The following is a 16692-nucleotide window of genomic DNA, read 5'->3' as shown; positions in this document are numbered from 1 at the left end:
ACTACTGACGTATAAATCACTTAGCGGTCTCATCCCGCAGTATCTAAATGAACTTCTGTTCCCTTATGATCCCCACACCTACTTAGATCAAAAGGTGCAGGCTGTTTGTTGGTACCTCAAATAATAAAGACTACAGCAGGGGGCAGAGCTCTCACTTACAAAGCCCCACAGTTATTGAATAGCCTTCGTACTAGTGTTCGGGACTCGGACACAGTCTCAGTGTTCAAGTTGAGGCTGAAGGCATATTTTTTTAGTCAAGCCTATTAATAGTAGGGTTTCTTAGGTAAATGAGCAGATCTGGAGGGATCATTGATATTAAATGTTCAGTGAACTGGGATATGTGTATGCTGTCATCCCCTCACTCTCAACGTTCACTCAGGTTTGTTGGCTGTGGTGTGGGGGACCGTTTCTAATCCCAGAGATCCCTCATGACTGTGTTATTTTTTGGCTCTTCCTTTTAGTTAAGCTGCTGTAGTGAGTTTTGCTGTAATCCCCAACTGCACCATGTCCTTAACTTTTACACAACAATAAGGATACTTAATAATCCATATCCTTCTCTCTCTATCACCCCTCTTTCTCTCTCTGTCGAGTAAAACATGCTCCTGAAGTAACAGTGTCCACTGTTTCAGGCCCTCTCCTCTCTTTGGATCTGCCTGCTTCGTCCGATCCTGCCTCTGGATGGTGTTCTCTTGGATTGGAGGCCACTCTGTGCAGCTGTGTATGGTTTCTTATTAACGGCCTTGGGAGCCATGAAATTACGAAGTAAAAACAGGAGCTTCAAGGATTTGGATTTGGACTGACTCAGGACTACAGTTTGCATCTGATTACCATCACTGCACACCTCAACATCATTTAGCTGTAATAAATGGACATTTGGTGCCACCCAGATGAGGATCGGTTTCCTCTTAAGTATGGTTCCTCTCAAGGTTTCTTCCTAATGCCATCTCAGGAAGGTTTTTCTCACCACAGTCACCACCGACTCACTTATTAGGGACCTACACTTATAAATAACATATACACAATTATCATGTAATCGTGTAAACCTGCTTTGAGACAATGGACATTACATTGTTAAAAGTGCTATACAAATAAATTGAATGAATTGAATTGAGTGTATGTACAATAAAAGAAACTGACCTTGTAGAGGAGACTGTCATCATTTGAATGGCAGAACTGCTGAACCATTTTCTGAATTACAAAAATGTTTTAAATACTCAAAATTTTGTGAATAGTCATGGCTCTATATATAACTGTTACCTTTTACAAAGAACCCTTGTGGAACCATTTTCCAGAGTGTAAATGCATAAAAGCCATTAGTGTATTGTAGATTTTGTTGCAGTTCAATTATGATTACTTTATTGCATCCAAAGATTTAGAATGAGATCAGAAGCATCTTTGGTTTAAACCAATGAATGAAAAAGCAGACTGAGAATCAATATCAGTTAGCATCTAATATTCATGCAGACCTCATTATGGAGTTAGGCACCGCCACACACACTGTGTGCATGCCCACTTGGCTCTGAATGTACAGTCCAAGTAAAGGCAGAATAGATAATCATAAGTGGTCAAACTTTGGCTTCTCTGTGAGCTGTGCGCAAACTGAGTCATTTCACTCTGTTGCTGAAGCTTGTGCATTAACTGAGTCACACAAACCTGTCAGCATTAGAGCAATTTCATGCTCAGCACCTACTCTCAATTATGATAATGTCTTGCAATTCATAAAAGGTGGAGGTGCACTGCTCAACACAATTATCAAAGCATGTACAGCATCTCTGCATGGACAAATACACTTTAGGTGGTATTCACACAGCTTATATCTGCAGTGCTGTCAAGAGGAAGACACGCCTAATAGTATACAATGGGGTCAGAAAGTCTGACTTTTTCCCCATTAAAAAAAAAAAAAAAAAAAAAACACAATTTTAGAATTCTGGAAAATTAAAGTAAATGTTCAATAATAAATATTAGACATTCCAATATTCTAATATTCTTATTTCAAAATTCATTAATTAATATTCTTAATTCTTCACTACAGGTAGTTTCTGAATTACGATCCAGATGCGTTACCATGACACCATCATAACTAAAAATATCGTAAGTCGAGACATGGCCTAGCCTAACCAGGAATCTTAAAAAAAATGGTGATCAGTATGGGGTAGTATACTGTAATTTGTTAATAATTAAACAAATGACCGTACATACTTTAGCAAAACAGAGCAATTGACACTACCGTAATGTATAAACTTTACAGTATGCAGCGGGCACGAGGACAAGCGCTGGTTCACGCATGGAGGGTTTACGCATGGAGGGTCTCAGTGTCCGATAACGCCAATAAAAAGGAGAGAGACAAGAGCTAAAACTGGGCTTTGAAACACCAAAAACACACAAAAAAATGTGCTTTAACACTGAGACAACTGAACTCTGTTGATTGCTGGCAAGAGTAAGGCATCTCACAAGGTGGGAGATGCGTACATCCTAGCAGCCTCCCAAGGTATGCTCCCACATATGCTGCTATGTTGCTCGCCATGCAAAAATGAAAATATTTTTACATTTTTTTCATATTGCTATCATCATCGTAAGATAAAAAAAATAAGTTGAACCATTGTACAGTAACTTGGGGACTACCTGTATTTTTATTTACTAATGTTAACTATTCATTCATTTTGAATCATGTTAACTGCTTTGAAATTGTGAAATTGTTCTTTAGCCCAATCTCTTCAGAAACTGTCAAATTAGAAAAGCAAAAAAAAAAAAAAAGATTAGGCCTTTAAAAGATTCCCACCGTTTCCAACTCTGGTTTTGGAATATCACTGGCCCTGCATCACATTATAAACTTTTTTTCTTGAGGTGAACACATCCACATGAACTCAGAAAGGGTTTATTAAATAACTGATTATGTGGCCTGTCGATTAGAGGTGTTAAAGCAGAAAAAAAATGCTGCACAGGGCTATCAGGGTGCACCACTGTATCAATCCATTTGTGTTAATGTGTGTGTGTGTGTGTGTGTGTGTGTGTGTGTGTGTGTGTGTGTGCTTCCAGTTTTTAAAAAGTAGCAGAAAAGTAGCAGCAACCATTTTAGCTCTGATGAAGAAAGAGAAAATGCAAGCAGACTGTATAATTAGTTTAAAACCTCCAATGAACCATGCATACTAGTATTATGTCCATCACTTTAATCAAGATAAGCAGCATGACTTCTTTACTTGGTCCGGAGCTTTATCTGCACAGCAGACGGAACTGACCAATCATCAGTACTGAGCTGCATTTTTCTCATCTACAAAAACACTGAAGTCTGAAAATGAAACTCTTGCTGCCTGATGCACAGCCACATTAGTTATGCAGAAGTAATGTGTCATCAGCATAGGCAATTTTGCCCCAATATTAAATCGCTGCTGATTATATTGCATGCTTCTGACTGAAATTGAGCGATGCTAAAATTAAAACGGGGAGGGGAGAGAGAAAGACTAAATGTACTGAGAATAAAGGGAGAGTCAAGAGATTAGAGAGGCAATGCTTAACCTCTACAGTCCTAGCCAAGATAAAATATATATATTGTGTATTGCACAGCCAGTCTTTTTTATTGTAGCAAGACAGCTGAAAGAACCTGTTTATTGACCTGACATTCAAATTAAATCAATGCAAAGCAGTGGTCTGCCTCCTGATCTCAATCTCTTACAGATAAGAGCAACAAAATACTTTCCCAAAATCAACATGACATCATCATCATCAGTATCTGCCATGTCACTTTCAAAAAGAGTTTTTAAAGGTGCTATTCACGTTACATTTCACTGAAGAGGGAAAGAAGTGCATAGGCCAACATAAAACTGTTATGAATTAGGCTTTTGACCACTACTGCAAATCCAAGCAATTTGCAGGTTTGTAGTTGATTGTAGCTTATTGGTTACATTTTCAGACTTCTGATGGGAAAGTCTTATGTTCCAATCTCAGCACTGCCAAGCTTCCACTGCTGTGCCCTTGAGCAAGGCATTGAAACCCTCAACAGCTCAATTGTATAAACAAGCATCTGCCAAAAGACACAAATGTAAATAATTAGGTTTAAAATGCCGTCAGTCATTGATTGGAAGTTAGTTACCAAGTTCAGCCCCTTTGATTATCATAAGGAAAAAGCCATGTGTTGAGTCAGAGTCACAAAAATTCATTTATGAAGAGCATACTGTGCCACCCCGCTGCAAAAATATACAAACTACCTCCCTACTATATTATGCATTATACACTTATTGACTCCTAGTGAAGCCATGTTGTTGTCTAATGAACAGTAACCTTTACTTCATTAAAGAAAGTGTACTTGAAACTGTCACAGGCTTCCACTAAAGAAATGTGTCAATGGACCTTTATCATAAGATTGTCTACAGGTTTTTAAAGACAATTTTATGCAGGTAACACTGTCCATGGTATTGAGGTTGCATTATATAAGTAAGGATCAATATTTGAATTTTTAAATCAGTTACACCAAGAGAAATATATCAGTAAAAAGGAAATATAGAAAATACATATCGTAAGCATTTCATTGCCAAACTCATGAAATGTTTATGGGTAATGAATTCTCAATTATACACTACATTGACAAACATTTGTGGACACCTGACCATCACACCCAAATGTGATATATGTGATGTACACACCCATATATTCCCCAAACTTTTGCAATGGAAAATGGAACAATGGAACAATTTTTACAGTGAAAAGCGCGGCATAACCGGTTTGGTGACATCAGGACCAGGAAGCTATAAAAAGCACATGGAGTGAAACTGGCCCTAGAATCTGAAAAGGGAAGGAAGCACTGCAGGGATGGTGGCTGTGTGGCATGGAGACGCAGCGTCCCTTTCCCTCGGGGACCTGGAGTTCCCTATATGTGACCTAAAGACGTTCCCCCTCAGGAATTTGAGATGCCCTGGATTGGAGAATGGTCTTTACCACCTTAGTGGAGAGACTGGAGACTAGGAGCTGTGCCCCCTCAGGGCCCACAGCCACAGTTTCCACAGTTCTGGGCGGGGGTTAACGGCAAGACACGACGTCACTGGTGCGGTGACGTCACAACCAGGAAGCTACAAGATGCGCATGCGGTGGAGCCGACGCTAGCTTCTGTTTGTACAGGTAAGTGCTTTGTGTGTGAATCTGTGAAGGCATGAGCTTTAAAAGCAGGCAGAAATTCTGGGCCCTGTCAGACTGGTCATGGGGGTGGTGTAGCAACCATTTACAGTGCCCATCTTAATGTTAGTCAAAGATTAGGATTTAGGTTTAAATCATTCGAAGTGCTAGTTCTTAAATTTGTACTTTCAGACATACATAAAAACCCTACTATCTCTCCCCCTGGACACCCAGGGTCCTACGTTGATTTTCTTCAAGAGTTTGCTCACTTTCTTTCAGACCTCTGCTGCTTGTAGGAGATTTTAATATTTACGTAGATGATGTAAATTATGCCCTAGGAATAACATTTGTGGACTTACTAAACTCTCTTGGGGTTAAACAAAACATAACTAGTCCAACTTATTGTTTAAATCACACACTTGAATTAATAATATCCCATGGAGCGGACGTCACTGACATAGACATTTTACCTCAGAGTGATGATATCACAGACCATTGCCTCATACTGTGCACAGTACCGGTAAAGCAAATTAGCTGCGTCTCATCACCAAATTTAACTTGGTAGGACTACTGTTCCGACCACTAAGGACAGTTTTACAAATAACCTGCCTGATTTATCTAAATTTCTCAGTAAACCCCTAAATGCTAATGATCTTGAGGTAATGACATAGACACTATCCTCACTAGCACATTAGACACTGTTGCCCCATCCAAATAAAAAAGGTTAGAGAAAAAAACACCTGCCCCATGGTATAATAGTCATACTCATGCCCTCAAGAGAGCAGTCCGTAATCTGGATAGAAAATAGAAAAAACTAAATTGGAGGTATTTATAATTGCGTATAAAGACAGTATGCTCAGCTACAGACAGGCGCTAAATGCTGCTAGAGCTCAGCACCTGAGCAAACTCATAGAAAATGAAAAAACAATCCCAGTTTCCAGTATAATGGCTAAATTAAAAACAAATCAGGTATCTGAAAAATCCATTCCATCACTGTTTAGTAGTGAGGACTTTATGAATTTCTGTACTGGAAAAACTCCTCAGTATCTGTAGGTCACATCCTTAAACCCCTCAAGTTGGCATTAAAAAAACTAATTTGGATCCAAATAAACTATCAGATTACAGACCAATTTCAAATATTCTGTTTATGTATATGATTTTAGAAAAAATTGTGTCTGCCCAGTTATGTTCCTTCTTACAAGAAAACAAAATCTTAGAAGAGTTTCAGTCAGGTTTCAGGCCCAATCATAGCACAGAAACTGTAGTCATTACACTGTAGTCATGTAGTCATTAATCATTATTAAACAAGCTACAGTTAGTTTGTAATGTAGCAGCCAGAGTTCTCACAAGGTTGACAAAATATAACCATATAACCCCAGTCTTATCATCCCTACACTGGCTACATGTTAAGTTTCAAATTAACTACAAACTATTGCTACTTACCTTCAAAACCCTAAATGGTTTAGCTCCCATGTATCAATCCAGTCTTTAAACATGCTACAATCCATCACGCTCCTTGAGATCTCAAAACTTCGTACTGTTAATATAACCCAAATAAGGATGGGTTCCCCTTTTGAGTCTGGTTCCTCTCGAAGTTCCTTCCTGATAACATCTAAGTTTTTCCTTGCCACAGTCACCCAGGCTGCTCATCAGAGATAAATAGACATCATCCATTTTAATTCTTAAATTCTGTAAAGCTGTTTGAGACAATGTCTATTGTGAAAAGTGTTAAAGGAACATTATTTGAGCTGGAAGGATGCATACATGGAAGTATGCATCCTTCAGATCTATTGTGACAAACCAGTCCTCGGACCTAATTTGGAACGCAACTTAAATCAGGGTCAGCAACTTGAACCTACGTCTCAAAAGTAAGCACGCAATCCTCTGTCCTTTTTGGGAACTATGAAGAAACGGCTGTAAAACCCAGACTCTCTGTCTGATGGAGAGTCTGGGCTCTTCCTGTTCCATAACCAGAGCCTGCTCAAGTTGAACTGGGGCGGACAAAACCCGAACTGAATCGTATAGCCTCTGTCTACAGTGCGCAGGACCCATCGAGACACGTCTGGCAGACCCTGCCAGGCTGCTAGATTGTCTCTAAAGGAAATCAGTCTCTCGAGGAGGACGTCCCAGGAGGACATCCCTATCCCTGTCAAAGAGCATAAGCCTTGCCCACCAGCGCCGAGGTAGTACGAAGGGGCTTGGTGGGCAGTGGCGGGGTCTTTAGGAATGATGCGTCACCCGTGGAGAGATAACCAGATAGTCTCTCTTAAACTCGGGGCATTGTCCCATAACCTCACTTTTTTATCCGCCTATATTAGAATATAGCGAAACCTTAGGACTGAAGAGGCGAGCCGAGCAAGGCTTAACCCGGGACCTGGATATCTCGGTAGGCAGGTTTAAAAAGAAAGGTAGACCCTGGCGTGGAGGCAGTGATGCGGGTTGCAGAAAGCGCTCGTCAGGCTTGCTGGACGGGCTTGCTTTCTGCTGATCAGCCAGCCACTTGATGTCGAGTTTGACAACGGCTCAGGTCACTACCTCGCCTTCCAGTACAAACAGAAGCTAGCGCACTTTCACTCTATGTGCGTTTTATAGTTTCCTGGTCATTACTTCAACCTGCCAGTGACGCCGCACTTTCAATTGGACTGATTACACACGTGATTAGGAATGAGGACAACATGGAAACATTCCTAAAGGGTTGTTGACACAGCTTCACAGTCCTGACCTCTGTCCCAATTAATATTTTTGGGATAAACTAAATGATGACATCAGTGTCTGGCCTCACTAATGCGCTTGTGGGTGAATCCTCACAGCCATTTTTTCAAAATCTAGAGTGGTATTCTGTATGAGAATTGTTTAAATGTGATATTTAAAAAGTGTGTTTTATAGTGAGAGATTCATGAACCTTCAGCCATGTAGTGTATGAAACAAAAGACTCTTGAGTAAGATACTGTAGCATTAGTGACCTCACCTCATTGACTGCTATGTAATAGCGAGGCTGTTGAAACTGCGGTACGTTGTCGTTCCTGTCGCGTACCAAAATGCGCACCTCATGCAGAATAATTGTGCCCACCAGCCTATTAGTGCACTGAACCTGAACCACTATAGTAGTGATGGATCTTGGAGGCTGAAAAAGAAGGAGATAGAGAAAAGGTATTATTGACCATTTTGACATTGTAGGAACATATATGAGAATTATTTTTAATCTGCAAATATCACACATACAGTGCATCTGGAAAGTATTCACAGTGCATGATTTTTTCCAAATGTTATTATATTGCAGCTTTATTTAAAAATGGATTAAAATAATAATTTTCCTCAAAATTCTACAAAAAATCTTTTATAATAACAACATGAAGTTTGTTTAAAATATTTGCAAACTTATTAAAAAGGTAAAAAACGAAAGAAAAAAAAAAGAAATTCACGTACAGTACATACTGTAAGTATTCACAGCCTTTGCCATGACACTCAAAACTGAGTTTAGGTGCATCCTGTTTCCACTGATCATCCTTGACCTGTTTCTACAACTTCTAAAACCAAGCAATGAAGTCCAAGGAATTGTCTGTAGACCTGTAGACCTCTGAGACAGGATTGTACACAGATCTGGGGAATGGTACAGAAAAATGTCTGCAGCATTGAAGGTCTCAATGAGCACAGTGGCCTGCATCATTTGTAAATGGAAGAAGTTTGGAATTACCAGGACTTTTCTTATATTAAGCTGCCTGGATAAAACTGAGCGATTGGGGGGGTGGGGGTGATGGGGGGCTTAGTCAGGGAGGTGACCAAGAACCCGATGGTGACTCTGAAAGGGCTACAGAGTTACTTTGTCAAGAGAGGAGAACCGGCAGCAATGTACAGAGACATCCTTGATGAAAACCTGCTCCAGAGCGTGCTGGACCTCAAACAGGGACAACAATTAATTCTCCAACAGGATGACGACCCTTAGCACACAGCCAAGATAAGAAACAAGTGGCTAAGGAGACAACACTGTGAATGTCCTTGAGTGGCCCCGCCAGAGTTTAGACTTGAACCTGACTGAACATCTCTGGAAATATCTGAAAATGGCTAATCACCAAAGCTCCCCATCCAACCTAATTGCGCTTGAGAGGTTCTACAAAGAAGAATGGGAGAAACTGCCCAAAATTAGGTGTGTCAAGCTTGTAGCATGATCCTCAAAAAGACTTGAGGCTGTAATTGGTGCCAAAGGTGCTTTAAGTATTGAGCAAAGGCTGTGAAAACATTTGTAAATGTGATGTTTTTTCATTTTTTATTTGTAATAAATTTCCAAAAATTTTAAAACAGTTCTTTCACATTATCATTATGGGATATTGTTTGTAGCATTTTAATGAAAATAATGAATTTTGGAATAAAGCTGTAACATAACACAATGTGGAAAAAGTAAAGTGCTGTGAATACTTTCCGGATGCACTGTACACACACACACACACACACACACACACACACACACACACACACACACACACACACACACACACACACACACACACACACACACACACACAAATTTAAGAAATAATATATGTACTACATGTATACCAGTATTTAAGGTCATAGGTGTAGTGCCAGGGTGGTCACAATTCTAGCATTACCCCTCTAGAAAGCTATTTTAATTATTTACCTCAATAATTTTCTCAAGTAATTGAATTATATGCTATTTCATATAATACTGTTGCTTCATGAGCCCACTGTTAAATTAAGTATTAGGTGTTTGTGCAAATTTTTATGCAAGTGTGTGTGTGTGTGTGTGTGTGTGTGTGTGTGTGTGTGAGAATTTACTCACATCTCGGTCCAGTATTCTTCCAGTACTGTTGAGGTAGAGTCTCTGAAGCATAGGGTCCAGTATAACCCAGTAGTCATAGTTCCCCAGTAAAGTAAGAGATATGGTCGGGTCTGGGTCCTGTGCTTGACCATTAATCTGCATAGTCTCCACCAGAATTGTACCTGAGAGAGATAGAAGGGGTGGGTTGTTTTAGTATTTCAAAAATGACCTTTACTGTGTAAAGACTATCAACCTTGATATTTGGATGTTAAAGTTGATTACCATCTTTGTTGCACGATAGAAAGAATATACATAGAAAACAATGGCAATTACTTACTCAGGAAAATGAATCATTAATTATGTGGATGCTCATCAGCCACACATTCAGAAAGTCTAATTTTAAAAATGTAAAATTACAACACAGTGTTAGGCTGGTGTATGCAGTACACATAATTTCCCGATAGTATTTTACTTGTAACATTTATTCAAAGTTTTAGAGGCACCTTCAACAACTTCTCCAAGTCGAATATTCATGGAAACTTGCATGGCCATTACAGACAACTGATTTTGGGGGTTTTTTTGGGTTCAATTTGTTATTTGGATGTCATTAATCGGTTAATACAATCTACATCCAGTCTAAAATTGATCGAAAAACCACTGGTTACAATGACAGATTTTGTAAGTAAAAATAAATAAATAATTAATTAAACAAAAAAATACACTAACAATAACCTAGCTATAAATGTGAGCACTGCTAAACTTTGTTGAAGGACCTCTCTGTGTTTCACAATATTTCCCCCACTTTTTCTTACAAAGACATTGTAAAGGCATCTACTGTGCACAGCCTGCTTGAGGTTCCCACACAAATATATTTTGTTGGATCTGGGTCTGAGCTCTGGCTACATCGTTCAAAAAACCTTGATTTCCTTTTGGTTACGCCATTACTTTTAGATTAGACATTTTTTTCCGGTCATTGTTGTGCTGAAAAGATACAATTCCTTTTCATCTTCAGCTCACTACCAGACACTTAACATCTGTCATGCTACTTTGTTTCCAATATACCCCTACACCTTTATGTTTCATGTCACGTGACCATCTGCATCTGAATCCTGTTGTCTGTTAATTAGCACTTGTGTAAAGATTTCATTGCAGCAAACTCTTTTCTCACATTTGTCTTTCAGGCGTTATGTCAACCCAGCCATTAGGGGGGCACAAGCCAGTGTACTCTTAGTGCCGGTCCCAAGCCCGGGTAAATGGGGAGGGTTGCGTTAGGAAGGGCATCCAGCGTAAAACATGTGCCAAATCAAATATGCGGATCACAAATGAGAATTTCATACCGGATCGGTCGAGGCCCGGGTTAACAACGACCGCCACAGGTATCGTTAGCCGACAGGGTACCGGTGGAAATTGGGCTACTGTTGGCCGAAGGAGGAGAAGGAGAGGAGGAAGGCGTCTACAGAGACGGCAGGAAAAGGAGCAGTGTAGGAGAGTAGAGGTTCGGGTTGGTACTTTAAATGTTGGTACTATGACGGGTAAAGGGAGAGAGATAGCTGATATGATGGAGAGGAGAAAGGTAGATGTGTTGTGTGTTCAGGAGACCAAGTGGAAAGGGAGTAAGGCCAGGAACATTGGAGGTGGGTTTAAACTGTTTTATCATGGTGTGGATGGGAAAAGAAATGGTGTAGGGGTGATTCTGAAGGAAGCGTACAGTAAGAGTGTAGTGGAGGTGAAGAGAGTTTCTGATAGGGTGATGATCGTGAAGGTGGAAGTTGAAGGGATGATGATAAATGTCATCAGTGCCTATGCTCCACAAGTTGGCTGTGAGATGGAGGAGAAAAAGATTCTGGAGTGAATTAGATGAAGTGGTAGATGGTGTACCTAGGAAAGAACGATTGGTGATTGGGGCAGACTTTAATGGGCATGTAGGTGAAGGGAACAGAGGTGATGAGGAGGTGATGGGTAGGTATGGTTTTAAGGAGAGGAATGTGGAAGGGCAGATGGTGGTAGATTTTGCTAAAAGGATGGAAATGGCAGTGATGAACACGTATTTTAAGAAAAAGGAGGATCATAGGGTGACGTATAAGAGTGGAGGAAGGTGCACACAGGTGGATTATCTTCTGTGTAGGAGATGCAACCTGAAGGAGATTGGAGACTGTAAGGTGTTGGCGGGGGACAGTGTAGCTAGACAGCATCGGATGGTGGTCTGTAGGATGGTTTTGGAGGCGAAGAAGAAGAGGAGGAAAGTAAGGTTTGAAAGAAGAATAAGATGGTGGAAACTTAAGGAGGAAGAGTGTAGTGTGAGGTTCAGGGAAGAGGTCAGACAGGGGCTTGGTGGTGGTGAAGAGGTGCCGGATGATTGGGCAACTACTGCAGGAGTGATGAGGGAGGCAGCTAGAAAAGTACTTGGTGTGACATCTGGAAATAGAAAGCAAGACAAGGAGACGTGGTGGTGGAATGAGGAAGTGCAGGAGAGCATTAGGGGAAAGAGATTGGCAAAACAGAAGTGGGATCGACAGAGTGATGAGAAGAGTAGGCAGGAGTACAAGGAGATGCGGCAGCAGGTTAAAAGGGATGTGGCGAAAGCCAAGGAAAAGGCATATGAGGAACTGTATAAAAGGTTGGACACTAAGGAAGGAGAAAAGGATTTATACCGATTGGCCAAGCAGAGGGACCGAGCTGGGAAGGATGTACTGCAAGTTAGAGCAATAAAGGATGGAGAGGGAAATGTGTTGACTAGTGAGGAGAGTGTGTTGAGAAGATGGAGGGAGTATTTTGAGCAGCTGATGAATGAGGAAAATCAGAGAGAGAGAAGGTTGGAGGATGTGGAGTTGGTGAAGCAGGATGTAGATAGGATTAGTAAGGAGGAAGTGAGAGCAGCGATTAAGAGGATGAAGAATGGAAAGTCGGTTGGACCAGATGACATACCGGTAGAAGCGTGGAGATGTTTAGGAGAGATGGCAGTGGAGTTTTTAACCAGATTGTTTAACAGGATTCTGGAAGGGGAGAGGATGCCTGAGGAATGGAGAAGGAGTGTGCTGGTACCGATCTTTAAGCATAAGGGAGATGTGCAGACCTGCAGTAACTACAGGGGAATTAAGTTGATCAGTCACACCATGAAGTTATGGGAAAGAGTAGTGGAAGCCAGGCTGAGAGAAGAGGTGACCATCTGTGAGCAACAGTATGGTTTCATGCCGAGGAAGAGCACCACAGATGCCTTATTTGCTTTGAGGATGTTGATGGAGAAGTATAGAGAAGGACAGAAGGAGCTGCATTGTGTATTTGTGGATTTAGAGAAAGCGTACGACAGGGTGCCGAGAGAGGAGTTGTGGTATTGTATGAGGAAGTCAGGTGTGTCAGAGAAGTATGTGAGGGTGGTGCAGGACATGTATGAGGACAGTGTGACGGCAGTAAAGTGTGCAGTAGGTACAACAGACTGGTTCAGGGTGAAGGTTGGACTGCATCAAGGATCGGCCCTGAGCCCTTTCCTGTTTGCAGTGGTGATGGACAGGTTGACGGACGAGGTCAGACAGGAGTCTCCCTGGACTATGATGTTTGCAGATGATATTGTGATTTGTGGTGAGAGTAGAGAGCAGGTTGAGAAGAGCCTGGAGAGGTGGAGATATGCGCTGGAGAGAAGAGGAATGAAAGTCAGTAGGAGTAAGACAGAGTACATGTGTGTGAATGAGAGGGAGGGAAGTGGAGTGATGCGGTTGCAGGGAGAAGAGGTGGAGAAGGTGGAGGAGTTCAGGTACCTGGGGTCAACAGTGCAAAGTAATGGAGAGTGTGTTAGGGAAGTAAAGAAAAGAGTGCAGGCAGGGTGGAGTGGGTGGAGAAGAGTGACAGGAGTGATTTGTGATAGAAGAGTATCTGCAAGAATGAAAGGGAAAGTTTATAGGACTGTGGTGAGACCTGCGATGTTGTATGGATTAGAGACAGTGGCATTGAGTAAAAAACAGGAGGTGGAGCTGGAGGTAGCAGAGCTGAAGATGTTGAGGTTTTCGTTGGGAGTGACGAGGATGGACAAGATTAGAAATGAGTTTATTAGAGGGACAGCACATGTAGGATGTTTTGGTGACAAGGTGAGGGAGGCGAGATTGAGATGGTTTGGACATGTGCAGAGAAGGGACATGAATTATATTGGTAGAAAAATGCTGAAGATGGAGCCACCAGGTAGGAGGAAAAGAGGAAGGCCAAGGAGGAGGTTCATGGATGTGGTGAGGGAAGACATGCAGGTAGTTGGTGTAAAAGAGGCAGATATAGAGGACAGGGTGGTATGGAGACGGATGATCCGCTGTGGCGACCCCTAATGGGAGCAGCCGAAAGAAGAAGAAGAAGAAGAAGAAGTCTTTCAGGCGTTATGTCATATAATATTTATATTTATTGTGCTCTAGTATATTTGTGCTTTACTTTTGCACTGTAAGTAAACATCTGCCTTCACATTATTACATGGCAAGAAGATCTTGTACAAAAATCGATCAATATTTGCTATTCATGATCTTTGATAAAAGCCCTGGCTCTGGCTAAAGAAAAGAAGCCCTGGAGCATGATGCTGTCACCACTTTGCTGCATTCTGGGTATGCTGGTCTTCTGATGTGTTTTTTTTTTTTTTTCCCAACACACGTTTTGGAATGATGGAATTATTATTTGAAACCTTTTAAAATGGATCTTATTAGACCATAGCACATCACTTGCCACATGGTTGAGCTTGATATACAACCACCATCCTTAAAAAGGAATTAGAGGAATGCTGTCCCATTTTTATTTAAACCAGGAGTTTGGGGAAAAGCTGTCCCTCTTCTCTTTATTCCAAAGGATGTGGCATCCTGGTTTGCAAAAAGAATTTAATATTTTGATTCGTCTAACATTTTCCACGTTGCCTAGTCCATTTTAAATGAGCTTTGTCTAAAAAAAAAAAAAAAAAAAAAAGCCGCATTTCTGAATCATGTTCACATATGGCTTTTTCTTTGCATGACAGAGTTTTGGCCTGCATTTGTGGATGGCACAAAAACTGTGATCCCAGACAATCAGGCATGTTATAAAAGCAGTGCTGCCTGAGAGCCAAAAGACCAGGGGCAACAAGTATTGATTTTCAGACAGGTCTCTTGAATCTTTTTTTAATATTATGTACTTTATATTATTAAATATTCAGTATTAAATAGTTCAATAGTCTTTACAATTTAAAGATTTTTTTCTAAATTTTCTGAATTCTTTATGAAGAAATACACTAATACATGTTTTATAACCAATCAAATTGCTGAACTATAGCCAAATAACCTAATAATTGGAAACAATTAATGTTTTAGTAACAATTACATGTCCAGCCATTTGTTGACCCCATACAAAAACCTTTACGACATTATTTTTTTTTTTCCTTAAAATTTTATATTCCCTTAGTTTAAACATGCAATATGTTTTTTATGTTTTATTGTGACAAATATATTGGTTCATAAGATTTTTAAATCATTGCATTCTGATTTTATTTTTTTACATTTTATGCTGCATCCACCTCTTTCAAAATTGGTATTATAGTTAACCTTCATGGTTTTCATGAGAATGATCTTACCCATCACCCAGACTAAGAATCTGAAAGATGGTCACATGCAGAAAATCATCAGTATTTGTCAAATATTCTTGCAGCTCCTATAATGGGTGTTTGAGTAAGTGCCTTAAATAAGATTCAGTTAGTTCAGAATGCAGCAGCAAGAGTCCTCACTAGATCTAGAATATATGACCATATCACCCCTGTTTAATCAGTCTACACTGCTCCCAATTAAATCTTGCATTGATTATGAAATACTACTACTGACGTATAAATCACTTAACGGTCTCGCGCCACAGTATCTGAATGAACTTCTGTACCATTATGATCACCCATGCCTACTTAGATCAAAAGGTGCAGGCTATTTGTTGGTACCTTAAATAATTAACACTATAGCAGGGGGCAGAGATTTCTCTTACAAAGCTCCACAGTTATGGAACAGCCTTCCAACTCGTGTTCGGGACTCAGACACATTCTCAGTGTTCGAGGCTAAAAACCTATTTATTTAGTCAAGTCTTTTATCAGTAGAATTTTCTTAGGTAAAGGAGCAGATCTGGAGGGATATAGAGTTTTTAGTGAACTTGGATTTTTGTTTTGCTTTGTTTAGGTTTGTTGACAGTGGCCATCTCTAATGTCTGTGTTATCTTCTGGCTCTTCCTTTTAGTTATGCTGCCATAGCGAGTCTTGCCAAAGTCCCCAACTGCACCGTGTCCTTTCATACAACAATAAGGATACTTAATAATCCATATTATTCTCTCTCTGTCACCCCTCCTCTCTCTCTCTCTCTCTCTCAGTCGAATTAAACATGCTCCTGAGGTTCCATTGACCACTGTTCCTGCCCCTCTCATCTCCTTGGATCTGCCTGCTTCAACCCAGGCTGCTTCTGGATGGTGTTCATCAACAGCCTGGGGATCCATTTAAATAACGGAGTAAGAACAGGAGCTTCGAGAATTTGGATTTGCTCTGTAGTTAATGTTAACAGTCTGCTACACTGACTCAGGACTACCGTTTGCATCTGATCACCATCACTGCACACCTCAACATCGTTTATCTGTAATAAATGGGCATTCTGTGACACCCAGATGAGGATGGTTCCCTTCTGAGTCTGTTTCCTATCAGGGTTTCTTTTTTATGCCATCTCGGGGAGTTTTTCCATGCCACAGTCACCACCAGCTCGCTCATCAGAGGCAAACTGACACTTAAAGAACATTCTTAATCATTCTTTATCACTGCATTATCTGTATAAAGCTGCTTTGAGACAATGTTCAGTCTC

At 40.6% G+C, this 16692-nt stretch overlaps 1 protein-coding gene across 1 annotated transcript in view; it reads right to left on the bottom strand.

Moving 5' to 3' along the window:
• LOC310725062 (protocadherin-15-like) overlaps nucleotides 1-16692 on the bottom strand; it is a 210646-nt gene that overhangs the window by 122841 nt on the left and 71113 nt on the right. Inside the window, exons 5-6 of the mRNA XM_083539669.1 lie at nucleotides 9902-10062; nucleotides 8072-8227 (exon numbers count right to left, since the gene is read on the bottom strand). Coding sequence (XP_083395795.1) covers nucleotides 8072-8227; nucleotides 9902-10062 — 317 coding nt within the window. The remainder of the gene's footprint in view (nucleotides 1-8071; nucleotides 8228-9901; nucleotides 10063-16692) is intronic.

The sequence above is a fragment of the Silurus aristotelis genome (assembly GCF_946808225.1).
Source record: "Silurus aristotelis genome assembly, chromosome: 4".
Lineage (NCBI taxonomy): Eukaryota > Metazoa > Chordata > Actinopteri > Siluriformes > Siluridae > Silurus > Silurus aristotelis.
This window is presented reverse-complemented; position numbering and strand designations above follow the sequence as displayed.